The 22,566-nt window shown below is 39.7% G+C and overlaps 1 protein-coding gene across 1 annotated transcript in view; it reads right to left on the reverse strand.

Moving 5' to 3' along the window:
* Nucleotides 1-895: 895 nt before the first annotated feature.
* Nucleotides 896-22,566, reverse strand: part of POLQ (DNA polymerase theta) — a gene marked incomplete at both ends in the record, with an annotated part of 52,512 nt that continues 30,841 nt past the window's right edge. The window contains 14 exons of the mRNA XM_084304193.1: nt 896-1,009; nt 5,626-5,741; nt 7,480-7,633; nt 9,078-9,202; nt 10,830-10,941; nt 11,289-11,473; nt 12,027-12,145; nt 14,007-14,133; nt 14,598-14,772; nt 16,030-16,167; nt 17,812-18,005; nt 19,128-19,368; nt 20,837-21,027; nt 21,612-21,755. Coding sequence (XP_084160319.1) covers nt 896-1,009; nt 5,626-5,741; nt 7,480-7,633; nt 9,078-9,202; nt 10,830-10,941; nt 11,289-11,473; nt 12,027-12,145; nt 14,007-14,133; nt 14,598-14,772; nt 16,030-16,167; nt 17,812-18,005; nt 19,128-19,368; nt 20,837-21,027; nt 21,612-21,755 — 2,135 coding nt within the window. The remainder of the gene's footprint in view (nt 1,010-5,625; nt 5,742-7,479; nt 7,634-9,077; nt 9,203-10,829; nt 10,942-11,288; nt 11,474-12,026; nt 12,146-14,006; nt 14,134-14,597; nt 14,773-16,029; nt 16,168-17,811; nt 18,006-19,127; nt 19,369-20,836; nt 21,028-21,611; nt 21,756-22,566) is intronic.

The following is a 22,566-nucleotide window of genomic DNA, read 5'->3' on the forward strand; positions in this document are numbered from 1 at the left end:
CAGGATAAAATCCGAGCAACTTTCAGCAAGGTTACCAAGGTGAGGCTGCCCGACGAGACTGGCCTCTGAAGACCCACAGGTCACCCACCAGCCAGCGAAACCTCATTAACGCAACAGCCTTCAAACACCAGGCGAGGCTGTCGCTTGAGCCAGGCAGACTGAGCTGTTTTTCTTACAGCATGAATTGCAGTTAAGTTTTTAACCAATAAATTGGGTTTCACTCTTCAAAATGAAGGATTTTGCTGGAGACTTTGTGTTAACTACAAGAGTCCAAGCAATATCCCTGCAAGGTAGCAGTAGGATGAATTACACTGGTCAATCATCAACACACTTTCCTAAAAGTCAGAGGCCAGCCAGGCACCAGCTGCTCAGTGCAGCTATAAAGTCATTTCTGCACGTGAATACCAGCAACAGAATTAATTACAGAATGATCCTAGCAGATGCCTACAAAATTCACCATTAATTGCAAACACCGTGACATTTTTGTCCTGTACACAATTACACACAAGAACTTCCAGATAATCTCTGTGCTTTGTTTTAATTAAATAATCCAGCTCATTTCATACGCCATAAATTCATTAGGCTTTGGGCTTTGTTTTAAATTACAAGAACAAGCATATTTTAACAATTAATTTAAATAGTGTGCTTTTAGCAATAATAATTTCCACAGTTCCGTAAACATGTCTCACAGCACCATCTGACCTTTGAAAGGTTTGGCTCAGAGAATTCATACCAGCTTCCACAACCCATGCCAGATGACAGTTTGCAACGATGTCCATAGAAACCCAAGCAGGAGAACTGCACCGTGAGCAGGTCTCTCACTGCCTGCGAGTGTGCTGGTCCTTGCCTCAACCAGTCCATGGCATCTTCCACATCCAAGAAAGCTGTTTCATGTCTATAGCTCCAGGTCCTGCAGGTCTCCCCAGCTAGGTCCAATTTTCACTTTAACATTCAGTTTTACTGAGAGTTTGACAGCGTTTTCCATCTCGTGCTTGACAATCTGAGCTACCTGTAAGAAAACACACATCAGATGTCGCAGTGTTGTGTAGAAGCCCAATGTACACCACCTCAATGCTCTGTTTTCACGTCAATAGATGGGTGGACATCTGCAGCTCTTCCATTTATTTGTACTGATGGGAATGTAAAATGTAACAGAATATTTTAATCCTTATTAGAGTTTATGGACAGATAAGTGTTCAAAACAAATAACATTTTATGCATTACAGAGTTGGGACTGGCTGCACATTGTTTAAGATTACTTTAAAAAAAAGCATGAGTAAGTTTCCATTAAATACTTGAGACTTCTGCACTCTCCTCTTTCACCCAGCTGCATAATTCTGAGTGTTTCATGGAGTCTGTTCTGAAAACATCAGTGTTCAGAGAGCAACACGCAAACCAAATAAACCAGAGGCAAAGAACTGTGCTCCTCCTCATCATGTCAGCATGAGAGGCACTCTGAAACAAACACTACAAAGTGCTGGGAAAGCAGATCGCACTCCGTGCAATGTTAGAAACTGCTCAGGTTTGCCCTCAGTTTTGTTGAGGCAACTTCAACTTGCTGCCCTCCAAAGGTATTTCTAAGAAAACATTCATTTAAGTGCACAGTTAAGGGCCTGGAAGATATTTTTGCTTGTGACTTTTAGGATTGTAAGAGACTGGATTTTTTTTTCTGACGGTAAATACCTACCATGGATAAAAGGACACTCTTCCTAACCCAAGACCCACGTGGAGTCCAGCCTGCCCGGTTTGCTTATGAGAATGAATCTTTCAATCCACACTCATCCCATCCCTCACTGGTACCCACAAGGAGAAATTTCTTCGTAAATTTTTACAGGGGAATGGAGGGAGGTGCAGAGGAGATCATAGCACACGTTTACAACAGCATTATTAGGTAGAGGGAGATCTGTCTTCCGAAATCCTACACCTTACATATCACATTTCAAAATGATCCCAATAACCTAGAAAAATGCTTTGAAATAGGATGTAATTCAGTACAGACAAGTACAGAGTAGGAGGGAGCAGAACAGAAAACTAGGATAATCTACTGTCCAAAAATAAGATGAAAAATACCTGTCTGAACAGGAAAAAAAAGGAGTTACCAGAGATTAAAAACTGAACAGGCCTTAAGCAAGGCGTACCTTTGTAGGAAAGAAAACAAATGCAGTTGGAAAAAGAAAATGTTGCTTGTGTGATACACACACCAATTTCCCACTCTACCCAAAACTACTACAGCCTTGATTAAGTTTTGGGCCCAGTATTTTCAAAAGAAACATGAACCATACAGAGGGAGATTCTCTGAAAACAGCCACACGTCCAGCAAGAAACATCAAATTCCTTCAAACTCCTCCTTGCCAGGGCCTGCTTCACAAGCCAATTTCTACCATCTGTGGTAATATTACCACAATCTTGCTGTTGTGACGAGTTCTGAGAGCTGCCCCCTTTCACTTTGACGTTCTGCACAGACCAGGAAAGCCCCCATACCTCCTTTTCTTTTTCCACACCTTTAGCACAAGAAACAACAGGTGTTACTCCAATTTAGTTCTCTAAAAGAGGCAACCTAGCTCACTGATAGACTGCAAATCAAACGAATGATCACTAGCATTATTTCTCTTACAATAAATGGTAAGGATACTATGCTGACTGGAAGACAAATTCCTAGATATATGGAAAGATATTTTTAGTTTTATTTTGTGCAGTTTTGCAGCTGAAACTAAGCTGCAGCCAGCACCAACCATGGGACAACACCAACTTTTCTGAATACAAACCCTTATTGCACCCAAGGGGTGCACAGAATCACAGAATATCCTAAATTGGAAGGGACCCACAAGGATCATCGAGTCCAAGTCCTGGCTACACACGTAGGACCACCAAAAAATCAGACCATATGTCTGAGAGCGTTGTTCAAATGCTTCTTGAACTCCATCAGGCTTGGTGACTTGCCCATTTCCTCAGGGAGCCCATCCCGGTGCCCGGCCACTCTCTCAGTGAGGAACCTTTCCCTACCCCCCAGCCTGACCCTCCCCTGTCCCAGCTCCATGCCGTTCCCTCAGGTCCTGTCGCTGTCCCCAGAGAGCAGAGCTCAGCGCCTGCCCCTCCGCTCCCCTCGTGAGGGAGCTGCAGGCCGCCATGAGGCCTCCCCTCAGCCTGCTCTGCTCGGGGCTGAACAAACAAGGGGCCTCAGCTGCTGCTCATACATCTTGCCCTCCAGACTCTTCACCATCTCCGTAGCCCTCCTTTGGAGACTCGCTAATATTTTTATGTCCTTCTTACAGTGTTGTGCCCAAAACTGCACAAAGTAATCAAGGTGAGGCCACACAAGTGCAGATCAGAGCGGGACAATCACCTCCCATGACTGACTAGTGATGCTGTGCTCGATGCACCCCAGGACACGGTTGGCCCTCCTGGCCACCAAGGCACCCTGCTGGCTCAGATTCAGCTTGGCCTCGATCAAAAGGATCAAAGGAAACTGTGAGAGACACTATTGAAAGCTTTACTGAAATCCAAAATAATTATATCAAATGGCTTCCCTTGGTCAACCAGATGGGTGATCTTGTCATAAAAGGAAATTAAGTTCATTAACAGGACCTTCTCCTCCTGAACCCGTTTTGGCTGTGACCAGTGACTGCACTGTCCTTCAGGTGTTTTTCAATAATTCCCAGAATAATTTTCTCCATCATTTTACCAGGCGCTGAAGTGAGACTGACAGGTCTGTAATTACCACGGTCTTCTTTCTTGCCCTTGACTTACAGTACAATACTTGTGCATTACTTACAGTATAATAAAACTTTTGTGCCAGCAAGATCAAAAAAAAAAGCCTCACCAACACCGAAACCAAGAAATGCCCACTTTTTAGTAAAATGAGTATTGCAGTTCAAAAGGGATAATGAATTCAGGCCCTGCTTCCAGTGAGGGCTTGAGAGGGAGAGATTTAAGAGATCCTTTCAAACCTGTAACTTTCCACTATAGCACAATTCTAATGGTGCATTTGAAGGGAGAACAGGCAGTATTATCACAAAAAAAAGATCCTTTCTGGCCCTAAAAGCAATTAAACAAAGGGGTAAGAAGTACAGTGTTGCTTCAGCTAGAAAGAAAAAAAAACCTTGAAAAGCATGCAAGCTAAATCTGGAACACAACTCCAAGTCTGGGAAATATGTACATACTCTGTTTTAAGTGACTGTCCACAGAATCTATATGGGCTGAAGTACATCTAAAGGAAACTGGAGAAGCTGGTAATAATTGTCCTTGAAGTTAAGGCTGTTACTGAAAAAATAAAATAAATAAGTATAAATAAATAATACTCAAACCCACTCACTTGGACCTGGTTCTGCTGGGGACACCATGATAACTTGGATTTAGCATCTAAAGATGTAAAAGCCTATACTCCAGAGGGAGTTCAGTTTTCTACAGAATCAAAATTAGGTGCCTTTTCATCTCTGAAATAGCCTGATTGGATTGAAGAAGCAGGTGTCTGATCACAGTTGGCAAAATGAACAGAATCTAGAGCTGGGATTCAGAAGAAAAATATTAAACCCTTTGTTCTTCAGAAAGTTGAAAAAAATTGCTCAGACCAGTCACTACTACTGAAAGCTCTCTCAGACTAAGTTATTGCTTGCCACCAGGAAATGGTCTTCTGTCATTACAAATGTGTATGGGCAGAAAAAAAGCAGGAGAATGACATCCCCTAGATACGGGAGCTCACCCTGCGAGCCTTCCTGGATTTGTGCTTTGGACTTGTGAAAACACTTAGATGCCAGCATACAGGCTTGCTACTAAAAGCTATCACAGGCACTGATGTACCCAGGCACCAGAGTGCCTACACAGTGGAAGAGCACACAGAGATATATACGCACATGAAATGTATCTTAAGTCCACACAACATACTTCCTTTATCTAGCATGCTGCTAACCATAATCACAGAATCACAGAATTTCTAGGTTGGAAGAGACCTCAAGATCATCGAGTCCAACCTCAGAGCTAACACTAACAAGTCCTCCACTAAACCATATCCCTAAGCTCCACATCTAAATGTCTTTTAAAGACCTCCAGGGATGGTGACTCCACCACTTCCCTGGGCAGCCCGTTCCAATGCCTCACAACCCTTTTGGTAAAGAAGTTCTTCCTAACATCCAACCTATACAGAATAATAATCTTACCAGAAAGCTGGGTACGTAGGGAACAAACAAACAGTACCAAAAGCACAGAGTCCTCCTTTCCCTACACAGACTACAAACTACAGAGGTAACAACACACAGAGCTAGGCAACAGAAGACAGGAGAATAAAGAGGGAGACAAAAATTCCTCCAAACTCCGGGAATTTCCACATGAGAAAATCTTCCCCTTGCAGCTATTCACGATACTGAGCTATTTTACTCACTGAGTCATGAACTGCTGCTACAGGCAGCAAAGCACACACTGGAAAATAAGCTATGAACTTCACCCATGGGAATGGTTCATGTCTGAAAATAAAGCAATCAAGAATACAGACATAGTTTTTCATCCAATTTAACATTTCTTTCACAGACCTTTTAGCACACATGAAAAGAGAATCCATCCTAGTAAGAAGGCCTGTTTGAAACGTTGTAATGCTGCAGATAGTTTAAAAAAAATACAACTGCACAGCTGTACCTGGATCACATCATCCTCTGCAACTTCATAGAGGAGCTCGTCATGGAGTTGGAGGATAAAGAAACCTCCGGTGATGGGATGTAGCATCCCTCTGTTTCTCTTCCTGGATAGCCTTCCTGCACAGATGAAGAGCACAGTTCGTTAGATATCACCATGCAGAGGCGTGTTTTTGTAATCAAAAAACGTTCACACATTCCTAATGCTAAGAAAAAGAACACGAGGAACTTTAAAATGAAAAAGCCCATGCCTAAAGATAAAAACAGAAAACATTACTATCCTATCAATATTTGTACAGCTACCGAGGGAAAAACGTTAAATGAAAAACATTTTAGATATAAACATTTCAGCCTTAATTTATAAAGATGTGAATCAGAACAAAAACAAGAGGCAGTCGTGTCTCCTGAACCATCTGTTTTAAAAGTAAATTTTAAACAAAATCATGTCAAGTTTAATCAGAAGTTGGTTTATAATGTTCCCTGGCATTGAATTAGGATTCTGCTTTTCTTCCAAAATCATTTTAATGGCTAGTCTAAAAGGCAGTAGCCTCCTCCCAAATGCAGTTATCTGAAACTGTAGCTACTACTCCTGAGTTAAAAAAAAAAAAAAAAAAAAAAAAAAAAGAGAGAGAGAGAGAGAGAGAACAAAAAAAAAAGAGCAGTTTTTGAATAAGCAATAAGCAGCTGACAAAAACAGGATCCTGGTAGATCTTGCCTGCCAAAAATAAGACAGAACAAACAGTTCCATAGTAAAAGCTGAAAACAAACAAAAAACCACCACACATGCATCAGACTCAAAAGTTATTTATTTCTCAGGTTAGCTAACAGGAGGACTCCAGTTCACAACTACAGGAAGGGTTTCACCCCATCAGTTCCTCACATAAACCTCACTCTCAACACAGCTGCTTCAAGAAGCCACATGACACAGCACGCATCTCTGACAGGAAAGGCATCACAGCTTGCTGAAAGGGAATTCTTTCAAATTTTTAAAACAGCTAATATTAGAGGATGAAAAAGAGTCACAAATGCATCTACTCTCCCTGGCCAAAGATCAGGAGTTTCTGCTCCTGGAGAGGTACGTTGCTGGTAGGCACATGCTTTCCATACACTGCAGACCTCTGAATCTTGCCTCTCTAAAATAAAACTCCCTGATGTTTTTAGAGGTTTGACAACTATTTATTTTTCCTTCTCATGCCTACAAATCAGAGTCTTCATATTAAGACAGCTTTGTGCTTCAGGCTGAAGAGCTATCAAGAAAATATAGAATTCCGTTCCTTATGTTATCTTTCTAAAAACATATGATTGATTCACTGTCTACACTATGCTAAAAAAAAAAAAAAAAAAAAAGAGGCCTCGTAGCAATCCTCTGGGAATGAGTACCCAAGTGCAGCTTTAGTATCTGCAGCCAGAATAAATTTATGCTGGTAAATGCTTTATTATAACAATATTGTGGAGCCTCAGTACATCAAAGTTTAACAAATGCCAGACTTAATTCTAAACAAACAAAAAAAAAATATGTTTTTGGAACTAGAAGTTGTTCCACTCCATCTTCTTACTCTTTTTGAAGCCAGTATATCTGCTCAGTTTCTCCTTCCTACTTTTGAACAAATCTGTAGTGGCATCACAGACTGTATCACAAAGGAACTCCAATTGCCAACCTTTGCAACATCATCTTTGAGACAACTGGGGTTTCTCCCTCTCTCCTTACAACTCATTTGCCCATTAAGCAGAGACTTAATACAGTCAGAAAATAAAATCTGTCTCCCACCCAAAGCCCTTAAGCTTTTTTGGGTGATTTTTTTTTCCATTTGTAAACACTGAAAGTTTCCCTCAGGGGGGAAGGAAGAGGTCCATATACCTGTTTTATCTCTTAGGAATGAGCTCTCCAGGTGCCCATGGGACTTGATCACAGAAGAGAAAGCTTCCAGGCGTCTCTGAATGTTCACAGTGGCTGTTTTGACAATGTCTGCAGCAGATCCCTGAACAGTTGTATTTACAGCCTGACGCTCTGCCTAAACAAAGACACTTGTTCTCAAAACCCACCCAAAAAAATAAATCTAATGCAGCATGCCACACATACTTCATTAAAAATACTAAATATTTGACCAAGTACAGGCATGGTAAAACCTCCAGAGTTTATCATATATGCACAAGACATTACAGACTAGTTTCATGCACAGTATTTCTCCAGATGACTGAAAAGAGCAGCATATCCACAAATTTAAGATGTATTGGCATCAGGGGCAATAGTCTGAAAAATCATGAGCCTGAAGAGGGAGAAGCATATACACATGGTTACAGCCTTTCATGAGGACCAGAAAAATCTCATTGCAAATCCGACAACCATGAGACACTTCTGCCTATCTTCAAAACAATTAGGAATGGATAATTATCAGTCATATTGCATCAAGCCATAACTCCCAGCTGTACAAAACCACACCAGACCACTTTGACACGACAGTGTTTTTTCCACACAAGAAAACTCTCTGCCATTCCCCTTCTCAGACAAGAAATCTGTATTCACAGGGTCTTCTCTGTCTCTCAGATCAGAACTGAAATGTTTACAAAACGTTATGAGGAAACTGAAATGAAAGTGAAGATAATTCATTAATTGGTCTTTGATTTATTCTTTTAAATCTTATTGAAGTTGAACAGAAGGTACATCTACAAAGCTTCATATTGAAGTATCCTTCAGATGAAATAGTCAAATCATCTCAAAAAATAAAAAACTTTTTTTTTTTTTTAAATATCTCCTTGTTTCCCTTTCAACTACTCAGAGTACAAACTCCTCCACCCTCTCCATCTTCCACTCCAGTCTTTAATTCCACACAACCTGATTCATCTTCCTACTGAGAAATATAATGCCTCCTCCCCACAGAAAAGCACCAACGCCTCTCCAGGGAGTCAATTCACTCTTACTGAAGTACAGCATCTATGACAGCTGTGTCCAAAATGACCTTGAGAATAATGCCAACGTGTAGGTGTATATTAAATAAATATTTATCTAACAAGGTAGAGCAATTTTCCTCTGAGAGTATATAAGAAAAGAAACAAATACCCCAATATAGGACTTTAAATCCCCTTTCTTATTCAAGTGCTGAAAGAGTATAACATGCAAAGACCTCTGAGTGGGAAGAGTTAAACCACATCACTGTGTGGGGGCTTTTTAAAATCATGTCCGCTTACATCAGTAAATTACTCATTCTAGTTCCAAATGGGAGTTATGAAGTGAGGTTAGCACAGTGATGACAGCAGCACACCCAGTCACAGAAGACTTACGTCAAACAGATCATGACAAAAGCTTTGTTATTCAGAGAACAACTGAGGAAACAATGAACTACGTGAGAAGTGGAAGGTCATGACCAAAATGGCTCGTAGACCCTCTAAAAACACAGTTATGGATATGTATAAAAACCTAACATAAAAAGAAAAAGGAAAGTACTGCACTCAACATACGTGAGCTTTACTGTAGGGATTTGGATCTCCAATAGCTGGCAGGTATCTCCGTCTTCCCAGGATGGTCTGCACAAACCCGTCTCTTCTGCAGCTCCTTACTGTCTCCCTCAAGAATTTCTGAATCCCTGTGAAAGAGAAAGTTTTCACCAAGACAGCTGATGTTCCACTTTGACTCCTCACTGAGGTCAGTGAAATCAGCCTGGGAAACCCAAGCAGTACAAAGGTATTTCTTTACATTTCCTAGACCCTGTCAGTGGCAGGGTCAAAAGCACACGATCCCTTATTCAGCCTGTTCTCAGCTCTGCTGGGAAACTTATTAAGACTTTTGAGGTGGAAGAGAGTGCATAGTGTCAGGATATCTGGCTGTGCAAAAGGAGGTAGGAAGTCATTTCTGCACAGTGGCCAGGCACAGAGAATCATACATGGATTATTGCTAATGAAGAGGTCAGGACCTGGAACAGCACTGGAAAGACAAGTAGCAGGAAGGGGGTAAGTTTAAAGCAGAAGTCAGAGCTCTTGTTGCCTCAGGTTGCCTGACTTCAGGCTGTGTCGCTTCAAATTCTAAGATAAAAACTCACCCACCTGTGCTCTGCAAGGGAAGGAGCCAATCCATCAAAGGTGTTAAAAAGAAACTTAGGTCAATGAAAGGTGAGACATGGAAGAGTCTCTATCACTGCAAGTTCAGGTAACAAGCGCACTGAAGTGGAAAAAGTTGACTTCAGATGGTTACTTTCCAAGGTTTACAAAATATAAAACATAAAAGGAGCTATTCGAGATCAAGACTGACAGCATTAGTCAATCCATTAGGTATGTAATTTAGCAATGGCAATACACAGAAGTGAAAATTCATAGGAAGTGAAATTACAATCTATGGTCTTTGCACACTGCAGGGTTTGTGTGACTGAATGTGCACTGAGGGGGGAGGAAGCAGCAAGTCATTTCTAGTGGTCTTTGAAGGAGAGACTATCCAGAAGTTACTGGACACTAAACACACTCACAATAGGAAACCATTCCTCATCATTTGTCTCCTAAAGAAGCAAATCCTGAATCTTCAGAACATAATTTTCCAGCTCATTTCTAAGTTTTATGATTACAGCTACCTGTGTCTCCTCCCACTTGCCCTCTGTTCATTTTCTGATTGTAGCTCTGCTCTTAGCTTTCCTAAAAATTAACATGCTTACATACTTCTTAGAAACACAACAATATCTTTTTACAAAGTACGAGAGAGCTAATCTGAGCAGATGGATAAAAATATAAGTTATAAGCAAAGCAGTTTAAAATTCAATGAAATCAGAAGACAAAAGAGATCAACAGTTATATTTAGATATTGCAAGAAGTGTGATCTAAAGTCATATTACATATCCTTTGAAATTGTGTTTTAATAAAGAAAATGTTTCTTCATAAAGTTGAGAGCTTTAAAATGAATTCCCAGGGCTGATAAATGTAATAACCAAACAACAGTGTCCTAAAGATGAATAAAACAGGAGTGCAGAGTAAAACATTATTGGAGTATCAAACTGCTCTGCTCATGCACTGGACTTTTTCAAAATGAAAAGCTTTTCTGAAAGAGATAGGAGTAGTAGAGTGCTGAGACAAATTTAGGATTTGGAGAGACACGAAGTGAAAAGATTTAAAAATCAAAAGCAAGCCAAACACACACCACACATCCAAAAATAAATAAAAAATAAATAAAAATAATCAAACATCACCACCTCCACAAGACACCCAGCTCCCATATAGCCTTCTCCTAACCTGTGTATCTTGATTTGAAGGATTCGATGTAAGTGGCAGCGTCATCTTCATCAATCCCCATCTGCTCGCCTAAAGATTTCGCTCCTATTCCATAGATGATTCCATAGCAAATCTGCCAGAGGACAGTGCAAAGAACCACAAACATATGGTGAGCCATGCAGAGAAACCTGAGCCAAAACGGTGTGATTCACTAGAAAACAAGGGTATGGTAACAAGGGCAAGCCTTCAAGAAGAGAGAATGCTTCAGGTCCAAGCCATTCATGCTGCCTTTCTCCACTCTCATCCCCCAGAACCGAGACAGCCCCAGATAAAACTTTTTAGGATTGGGAGGACTTACAAAACATTTACTGAAAAGTCACAGCCAAACTCAAACAGAAAACCATACTATTGTGACTCCTGATGTTTTGAACACTAAACCTTCCTGCCAAGAAATCCGCTGATTTTTTTCCTAAAAATTACCTGTTTAGCTTGTTGTCTGGTGCTGTCTCCAACAGCTTCAGGATCAATCATCTTCCATTCTGCTGCAATGCTCTTAAAGACATCAGAACCCCTGTTCAAGGCTTCAATGAGTCGACAGTCATGAGACAAATGAGCAAGGATCCTCAGTTCAAGCTGAGAGTAATCAGCAGACAAGATTAAGCCACCTGAAGTCAACAAATTAGGCTAAATCATTATTTTATAAATTACTCCAACAACATCCCAAGCACATGACTCTCCACCCCTTCAGAAACTGAAGACCCCAATCACATCTTCTTGACTGTTGCCATCATTGATGTCCATGCAGTAACAGCAAAGAGGATAAAACATCTACTACCAAACCACAGAACTTTCCCCTCATCTCCTGGAGTTAACCTCACAGAGAATAGACATTGGGATAGAGAGAATCCTAGCAGAGTGCAATTTGTGCATTAAGAGCTCTGTAAGTATAGCTCCTTAAAAAAATATTCCCTCTTAGAGAGGGAATAAAGGTATGAACATTGGAATAAAAACATTTGAATGCTTTACCAAATTAAAACATTCTTCTTTACAGTCTTCTTGTGAATATTTTTGAGAGCACAATAACTGCTGCATTTGTTTGCCAAGATATGTTTGCAAGATATGTACCATCACCATTTCTTAACTCTTCATAAGATCTAGGACTTTTTGTTAACTATATTCTTAACAAGTAGCTTGCACAGAGCAGGATCTGGCTGTTACCTGGGAAGGGAACAAAGGCATGCCGCATGCTAACAGAAAATGGGATTCCTCTTCCTTTAGATCTGTCTTCATCCTGAATATTTACACCATTAGGCAACATACTGGAATGCCTTCTACCTCTGTGGAGACAAAGAATGACTTTTCTTCAACAATGTTTAAAACACTTAACGATGCATAATCATTTTTTGTCACCAAAAAATCAGTGAAAGAGAGCAAACCTCTATTCCACCCTGTTGGACAACCCGTGCCTAATTTAACCATGGGAGAATTGGAGACCATATGTACAACTGATGGGATTTACTGACCCCAGATCTGTGACAAAAGTATTCTGAAAAAAGGCAAAAAAGGAGTCCTACAGGAATCTTAAAAATTCAACACTGCACCTTGAGTGCCAAGTCTTCTCTCAACATTGTTCTCATATGCAGAACATCTACTCCAACCAACTGCTAATAGACAGAAAAGATTCCCCCCAGCATCATAAGTACATGTGCAAAACCAAAAAAACAGAGCAAAAGTTGCAGATGATATGCTTATAGCATCCTGCATGTTTCCTTGCTAAAGACTGAGCAAAAAATTGTCCAGTGAAAGGCCTTTATAAGCCCTTGAAATCTGGGTCAGGATCCTGAGCAACTTGTTTATTAAAATGAAAAAGGTATCTCTTTGAGATCCATGACAATCCTGCAGAGCAAAGCATGGAAAACACCACCTGTTCTTCCCTTGGGCACTCCCTTTTCTTCTTATACCTTGTCTTTTCAGGGATGGTAGGGATCAAGGAGATGAAGGATAGCACAACAGTCACAGAAATACATTTTCAAAAGAAATGAAGGTGAGGGACAACATGCAGGAACTACAGATAATCACACTGTCCAGCAGAAGTTCCCAATTTCTTTGTGTGAGTAAGGGCTTTTAATCACTATCTAATTTAGTTACATTCCTTTGGTCAGAAGCTTCTTACAGTAAAAAGAAGAAAACACACAGGTATGATAATTGCTAAGTAAAAAAGACACTTTGGACTGAAGTTTGCAAGGCCTATCAGATTTGGACTACATGACAGCTTCTTCTGTGCCAGAAGTTATTTCTGTGCCTCTGCAATTGCACAGCTTCCTAACACAGTGGTTTAAATAGAGAATGTATTTCCAAACAATCAGTCTGAAAAGCAGGCCTGTCTCAAAGTTCAGCAAGGACTCCTTCCCATTGATGGGCTGCTTCTCTATGGGACCCAGCTCACTCTTCAACCATCCTGCAAAACTGCTACAAGCCTAAGCATTGCCAGAGCTATTTCTGAAAATGACACTTCTGCCTCCATGGCTAGTCCTGGTTCTTCTAGAGAACATGTGGAACAAGAGCCTGAGTGGGAGAAGAAGAGAAACCGAAAGGAGAGAAAGCCACCACCAAGTATGAAGGCTCACAAGCTAGCTGCCAAAAAATCCACTTTGATAGTTCACTAGACTTCCACACAACTGCTTAATCACTGGCATGTAATAATGTCAAAATAGGGCGATACCTGCATGCTGTTGAAGAAGGTGCTTCATCACAAATGAAATTAATAGCAAAGAACAAAAAATATGTTCACCCATGTTCCCTTACACAGTGAGCTGGACAGCACAAAACGTCTGAATATTCTTCTACTCCTTCCACAATATCCCACCCTCTTTAAGTGTAGCTCTTAGGAAGTCAAACCACATTCTAAACAGTTCAGTTACTCCTTAGACTCAGGCTTTCCATCCAACAACAGTAGGGTTTCATACAGAACTACAAAAAGCAAGCGGCTACATGGAGCCACATGCTATTAGTATTATGTCTTCCATGTGTCACTGAATGCTCTGGTATTTATTCCTCTCAAAGTGTAAGGGAAACACTGAGCAATGAGCCACACTGACAAGACAGCAGCCACAGGCAAAGTCAGAAAAGAGAAATTTGACAACTTGACCACATTAAGATCAGGCAAGTAGACAGAAGCTTTGCTAAGATCCTCCTTACCTGCTGCCACAAACAGCACGAGAATAAACAGCTCGAAAGGGTGGGCTTTCTTCAACCACAGTGGGCATTTCAATCGCAAAATCTCTTGGCACACTCTGGATATTTGGCTCCGTGAAAGTTACTCGACCTGAGAAGGAAGACAAGGCATAATTGAGAGTCCAAAAGGAGGCTCTTTAATCTAACACAGGAGAACACACATCTGCATCTCCAACAACCAGATGTTTTGGGAAAAAAAATGAGAAAATTGAAGAAAAGGAAAAATAGTTTGGGTTTAATGAGCTCCAGCTCATTAAGGTGGTTCCACTGCAGCACTTCCTTGTCACTAATAAGAAACCCTTAAATCCAGAACCTGTTCCAGGGTCAGAGATTTACATGCTAATACATGGAAGAAATGAATAATACTTATCAGGGAACAAAAAAAGCGTGTATTTTAACACAGTTAGACTTCTAGTGCAGATTAATGTGACAGAGGTATTTCTGTATTTCCATTTGTTTTGAAAGAAAGCACAGTCTTGATTTCCTTGATCTTTACCTTACACAAACACTGCCAAAAATAAATAATAAGGGAAAATTTTGCACACATTTCTTTACCTGTAGCTGTGTGAGTCTGTGACACTGGATATATCCTTTCCATTCCCAGGACTGAATGCAATCGTTTTTCCCTCTGTAGCGGAAACACCACTTTAGTAATGGCATTGTTGATCCTCCTCCATTCTAGTATGAGCCCCGGCAATGGGTGAAGTGTCTTTAATTTCTCCAAAACATCCTTGTGGAGAGAAAAGAGCGCAACTATAATTAATTGTTTTAAAAGCTTTATTTAGAAAGTTTTTTGCAGTTCTGCAGGGAAAAGTAACTCCTTCACCCACAGTGAACTCCCAGTTTCACTGCCTTAAAATCAAATGGCTATCTTCTCCACATATACTGCCTACACATGGACATTGAAAACACCATGAGATACAGCTTCAGTTTTATCACACACAAACAAGGCAATCACCTCTCTTTGGACTTTTGCATCCTTATCACTACCATTAGTCTGCACCACCCAACAAGTCACCTGAAATGATCGTGGCATCACTTGCGATGGGACTCCTGTTTCCTCTTTTTGCCCAGCTTATTGCTTCTCCTCCATCTTCGTGCATATTTGTCTCCCTGTTCTCTCCTATCTGCATGCTAAGAGCTCTTTTCAAAAGACAACGTTACACAAACATTTCTCAGATATAACATTTTTTTGATGTAGCAGGCAGTTACAACCTCTGCCCTCCACATCACAAAAGGAAGGAATCCTCACTTTGCCTCTTGCTCCCTGCTCTGCCACCACTACCACACTTATTTATTCACAGCCACTTCAGTTTCAAAAATCAATACTTCCTTTCTGGCCACTGACTACACTGAACAAGGTGAAACTAAGAAAACAACACATTAATGAGTCCTGAAAACGGGGAACATATCTATCTGCTAATGTTACTTGTCTGACAAGAGTACCCATTAGCCTGCAGCAGTTGATCACCTTCACATATATACAATCTTTTGAAATGCTAAATTTGGTGAACCATAAGAGCAATCATTCTGAAGAAGCATTCTCTGAAGCACAAAATACAGACTGTATTTTGGTAACCGGTAGGAAAAATAGCGTACTTAATCACCATGATATTTAAGTATCTTTCAAGCTGATGTTGAAACATTCTTCTGCTATTGGTTTTACAAAATAATTATACTATTTTGGTCTTACATTTGGTTCGAGAAATCAAATTCTGCCTGACTATTCTCACTGAAACCTGCTATTTGAAGTTACGTCCTTGCTATACTTGGGCTTTAGACAAGTAGGAGTAGTTAATAACTGCTAACAAAGAAGGCTGAATCCAGTTTGAATTTACAGTGGTAACTGGCAGAAGAAAGGCAGTAATAAGTTTCCTTTCATCTACGGCAGCATACCTAACTCCAAGGTATCCAAGCAGTGGATGTGTGAAGGAAGAAGGAGTTACTTTTACAACTACTTTTAGACTAGACCCAGATTTTACTGTACCTTGGTTGTACTGAACTGCTTGCTCAACCTAACCAGGTTTCCTTTAGCAGATGTTCTTCTGGTGTAACCCAGAGTTTTCTTGTTTCTTTGAAGTGTCACATCTCCATTTTGTGGCAGTTTCAGCTCCAGGAACAAAACCTGAAAAAGGCCAAAGTTGCAAATCAGTTTCTGCATGCTACTCCCAGGAGAAGACAAAAAGGGACTCAGCACTTAAACAGCTTATTTCAGCCAAAGGACAGTAGGAATGCTTCAGGTAATTAAAAAGCTGATTAAAGACCTCTGCTGTCAAAGTCATTCCTTCTTGTTTTAATTAGCTACCAAATGCAATCTAAAATCTCATCTCCTAAATACTGTAAGTTTGAGTTCAGAGGTATGTTTTTAGGGAAGGTAATCAACTCCATCCAATCGGTGAGGTTACTGCTGATAGTCAGCTGTAATAAAATGGAGTTAAGATGACCAGAAGTGGGAAGAACATTGGTTAAGAAAAAGAAGTGTTAGTAGGGAACAGGCTTCAGTGCAAAATGAATGGCACAGAAGGAGGTGGTCACAAATACTTTTTATAGTATAGCCAGAATACTAGTTTTTCTAACAAATTGTCAAAAGATGGAAAATGAAGTATGTGCTCACTAGTTGACATATACAACACAGTTCTTCATTTTTCATTCTGTGTGGCACTGTACACAATTTAACAGCTATTGTATTTCATGTCACAGCTGGCAGAAAGGAATAAAAGTTTCTATCTCACACATTTATGTAGCATAAAAGTTTTACTGACACAAAATTAGAAGAGGGAAGCACTACTAATCTGTAGAAGATACTTCACGTGATTCTTGACAAAATTTCTACATGAAAAACAAGCCTCCATAGTTCAAAGAACAGCATTTCAGAAAAACCTTTCTTCCCCTTTTCCACGAAGCAGAGTAAAATTAGAGCTGAACATTATTTCAGGAGCTGTATCTCAGACTAATACTACAGAGCAAAACTTCAGCATTTGCAACAAAGCAGGAATATTCCTGTGAACTTCTTTTAGTGATTGCTGCTTGCAAGTTTTGATTGCTTCCATATCAAGTATAGCACCTCAAAAATAAATTAATGAACTAAACTGAAAAAACTGTATGCATGGCGATCCTGAACTACTGCTGTGATACCATGTAGTATACATAAAAAACAGAAAATAATGTTCTTCAGGAATAAACGCATCAGTAATTTAAATACAAATCTGTTTCTTAGGCTTTTTAAAAAATTGACAGGTTCTTGAAAAAAAAAAAAAAAAGCAGTAATGCATTCTAAACTTGTAAAGCAGTATTTCCTTCTCTTTCATGCCTGTGAATGGACAAGAGCAACAGCTCAGCTTATTCAGTACAACTATATTTAGACTGAGATTACATGATATCACATCTAATGTATGCAAAATACTGCTGTTCCAACAAAGCTGGTCTAGTCTTGCACCGTTAATCCAAACTATTCCAAAAGCCATTTGATTGGGAGACCATCTCGTGCTCCATGAGGAGCCAAGGTCCTATACAGACATGTTTACTTCCACTGCACTTCTACCTTCCTTAGTTCTGCTGAAGTTAGCAGAAATCACAATGATCAGTAACAAGTAGAAGATGTACAGCACCTTGCAGGCAGCAAGCGCATAACTAGCCTAAAGACTAATCAACTCTGAGAAGAGTTAAATTGTGTTTTATCCTTTCTTCATATGCACATACATATAAGCAAAAGAATCTTGAGAGTAACTTCTGAGAAGGCCTTCTCCCTCCCACCCTAATCCTCACGTACCTCTGCAATGTCATCCGGGCTGGTCAAGGAGAAACTGTGGCCAGCCAGCTGATATGCCTTGGTCTCAATCTCAGTCAGTTTAGCTTGCATGACCTGTTTCTGGGTTTCATATGCTGCTGTGCTAAAGCCAATGCCATTCAGCTCCAGCAGAGCCAAACAATAATGGCTGGGCATCTCCACTTTAGAAAACACATCTGTAGTAAGTACAAATGACAAGAAAAACTTGTAACATCAAAAACAGATCAACAGCAACCATTTCATAAAAAAGCCACAGGGAAATTCTTGGTTTTTAAAAAACGGAATGTCCTGACATGCTGATATCTTTTAATAGATTTAGTTTAAATACTTCTATTTCTGGAATATTTCACGATAACACGTTTATCACAAAAGTATTTAAGTTAACTTCTGTCAAAAATGTGCTGTTTTTTTTTTCCCTAAGAAATACACATCTCCTTGGTTATCTACATTAAGCAGATGTACTTAACGTAAAGCTTTCTAGCTTGATACACTTTCATTCCAACACCCACCTATTTAAAAATGGTCTAAGGTTTAGTTGTCACAGTCATAAATGATGTGGTAAACTTGAAATAAAAGAAATTGGTAAGACTGGACAGACCTTAATCTGGATGCTCTGGATGCAATTTAGCAGAAATAACATCACAAAGCCCACCAATATGTACACGCTATGGGCTTTTTTTGTTTGTTTTTTCTTCAAATAGGGACAAACACTCAGCAAATGTTAGTGCAAAAGCACCAGATCATTTGTTAGTGAATCACAGAAGTTTCATTGGCACAATGCATATAAGGGAAAGAATGCTACATTAGCAGGCCAAAGAGCAAGAAATCTCCTTCAGATAATATCTGAGGATTTTAAAAAATGTATCTGACAAGGAAAAGAAAGGGTTTTTCAAAATGCTGATGAGAAACCACAGACAGACCCAGAAGTGCCCTTGTAGTGACCAGGGTACTAACCTGGGAGGTAAGGATCTGTTTGATTCAAAGATTTTAAATAAGACTCAGGTCTATTTAATCTCAGGTAGCTGCCTGAACGAGTGGAACTGGTGGATATTTGGGATACAAAATCATCTTAAATCCTATAAGGAACTCACAATTTTTCCCCTGGTTAATTTTTTGACAAAACAAATTATTTCCAAAGGAATATTCCTCTTTTCTTTTAAAAGATCAACATCTTACTCCAGAATACACTTAGATAAGAACTCCCAAGGCTCCTCTCTTTTCCACTGATCATTCAGTTTATGGTAGTATAGCTACCCTTACCATCTGTCTTTGCCCTCAAGTGGAGGAGCTCTCTTTACCTGTCAGATTTTGCTTCTGTAATTCATCATGGAGCTGGTTCATGACGTTGAAGATGAGCACAGATTCTATTGCTGCTCTGTACCTCCCTGAATGATCTCTGCTGGCACTAAGCCCCAGGCTTTGCACTCCCTGGCCAGTGCCTACTCCTTCCAGTAGAGGTAGCTCATTGGGTAGAAATGTAGTCACCATGCTGTGAAGTGTACGTTCCTTAGAGCCAGAATCAAGCAGCCAACATGCAACCTTGAAAAGAGAGACTTCCATGAGACCTTTCTTCCATTTTAATCATAACACAATATTAATATTTGACTGGGGGTTAATGCAAGGTTTTACTGCAGATCATTTTTCTTGATTTGTCTGGCAGACTGTAAGAATCTGTGGAAAAGTTACATGATTTCGGCTAAAACCTTTAAGATGGCATAAATCAACGAAAAGTTTCATTTTAACTGAAAGTTAATTCTGCACATTTGAAAATCTTACCCTTTGTCAACCTAACACATCTAAAAATGCTGTCCTTCATTTTTTAACTTATTAAATCCTAACATAAAAGTGATTAAATATGACAATCAGGATCAAAACATGTTTACTCTGAAAACTGACCTTGTAAAACGCAAGACTTGCTGTTGATCTAGAATATGAGTCAAGCTGAGCTCTCCTATTTTCTGCATATCAGCACTAGTAGCAAGAATAGTGCATGGCAAATTTTATTCTCAGTAAGCCTCCTACCTCCCACTGTCTTCAAAGCAATTTTGCTCATAGCTATATTTCAATTTGTTGTGTCAAAATAGGATGAAGCACAGGTTTCTACATTGTCTCTGCCACACGAGCAGAAGGTAAAAAACACATATATAGGTAGGGAGATGTGGGGGATGTGGAGGTGTGAATGTGTGTGTATGTATATATTCACTGCATCACTAAATTTAACAAATATGAGTATGACTTCTTTTCATCCACGGAACAGTATGGGGAAAGGTGCTACTTTTGTTGCTCTTCATTTTCATCCTAAAACTAGATTTCAGTACGAAAAGCTAAGTTTGTCCTTGTGGTGAACAGCTTGGCTACATACCTGCAGACCTCAATATTGCCATCATGGTATTCAGCCTACATGTGATGTAAGCTGTAAAAATCAAAAACAGAAATTTCCATACATAAAGCTTTTTCTCTCAAAGACAAGAAGGTCCTTTTACCTCTTCCTAGAGTTTCATTTGAACAATAGATGGTACCCATACCTTTTGAAATTACATGTAAATTTTGTTTTGTTTGAGGAAATAGCAGTAGCAAAGTGGTCCATATAAATTGCGGGTAAATCCTTCAGTCTTCTGCTCTCAGATTCAATAATCTGCCCAGAAGCACTTCTGCTATTTCAGTTGGTAGCTTCTTATAAGCAACAAGCCAAGAGTTCATGCCCATCCAGGGATTTACACTCATCCTTCCCACTTAAGTACTCAGGCATGAAAGAATAATGAGTTAATATATCACTGAATCTGCCCTGTTTCTCTTGCAGGCACCATGAACACACACAGTACAAGAAGTCTCCTCTAAATACTGTTCTAGATTCTCCACTGGAAGAAAATTTCCCTAAACCCCCTGGCAGAGGTGCATATTTAAATGTAAATTACAGAAGAAAAGTACCAGAAGGTAACTCCCGTCTTCACATTTGTGTGTTTAAACTAGTAGTTTTACCCAAGATAAATTACTTAATCCTGCCAACCTTTGGGTCCTCAAAACTTCCTTCCAAGGAGATGCCACAAGCCATCACCAGGGTCTTGTAGTGCTGAATGAAGTTATACATGACAAGTGAGCGCTCCTGCTTCTTCTGCAGGTAGAGCTGCAGATGCTGCAATCTCTCTGTTACAGACAGGTTTTTGTCCAAAGGCGGTGGTGCCAAACTCAGACTGATTTCTAAGGCAGAAAATAAAAGCAAAATCAACTTTATGGCCACTGCATAAGAAAAGCTAGAGAAAACCTTGAATATGATCAACTAAAACAACAGTAGGACAGCGAACAAATAACAATAAATCTACACCTCTTTTGTATACTTTATCACACCAGAAAGGGCTCCCAAGAAACAGTGTGTCGTATCTATACTACTAAAAAAGGAAGGCCAGGAATCAAAACCTAGCCATTAGCACAGACTGTATTCAGCATTCTAGCCTGAGATTTGTTCTAGAGAATGGAAGTTGGAAGAGGTTGGAAGAGAAAAGCATGTAAGCTAGAGGGAACACGGGAGTAACATGTAAGCAGTACACATGAGCAACAGTTCAGCACTTGAGCCAATTACCTGGCCCTATTACACGTATATGGCAGCACTGATATATTCACAGCAACTTGTTCAAGTCTGTTGAATACTTAAAAGTGCTGATCCATAATATGGCTAAATCACTGAGCTGGGTTAGGGATAATCATAGTACTTCCAAAAATCTATCACAAGTACTTTGTTGAAATGCAGCATCATGTAATGCAGCACAGCCTGTCTGCTCACTCACCATTCTGGTCTTGCATCTGCTGTAAGGAGATATAGTAGGCATCTTTTCCACCCCAACACACTGCCAGTCCAACTACCAAGATGTCTTCACAGCCTTGGATGGGAAATCCATCATCTTTTGCTTGCATCTTCTGGGGAGAACTTACTAAGGAAATATTTTTAAATTGCAATTATAAAACAGCATCCGTAAATGCAAGAGGATTTTACTCCTGAAAATGTAAGTACGTACAATTGAGTGTAAATTTGTTGTAAGTGAATATATACCTTCATTTCTATCTGCATGGAGAAAATATCTGTATTTCTTTTTGAAAAAAAAAATACAACAGCAACAGTTCCTCTTATCTCTTAGCAGAAACAATCAACAATATAACATCCCTGCAAAATGTCCTTTTCTAGCAATCTCTTCAAAAGTTCAGGCAGAACTGTATTCCCTCCTATCAATCTGTAAAACATTACACATTTGTCTGTCAAAACTATATTTTGATAGCTAAGATTTTTTGTTAGTATGACCATATGATAGCAAAAAATGTAACTGCTTCATCTTGTGTTTTTAAAAGAAAAGTGTGTTTATACAGCAGCAGCAGCAAACAAACTGCGGCAAATGAGTATTTCTGTGGGGAAAAAAATGAAGCAATATTGCAACAATCCAGAGACTGATCTGAATTTCATATATAGATATACTGAACTAACTTAACATCTCACAAGCTGGAAAATATTTAACCTTGCTTAGGAGGCAACCCCACAAGTAATACTGCTTGGTGGAGACCCTGAGCAATCCATACAGTTCACTGTTCAGTATATTTTTTATTTGAAAATATACTAAAAGTTATGACATGGAAAGGTACGTATGTCGAAGGGACTGCAAAACACAGATCCATTTAAAATTAGATAAGAAACGTTAGGTATGTTTAGCTGTTTTCTCATACAAACAATCTGCTAAGGCTTCATTGAAGCCC

The sequence above is a fragment of the Netta rufina genome (assembly GCF_964035555.1).
Source record: "Netta rufina genome assembly, chromosome: 1".
NCBI classification, from domain to species: domain Eukaryota; kingdom Metazoa; phylum Chordata; class Aves; order Anseriformes; family Anatidae; genus Netta; species Netta rufina.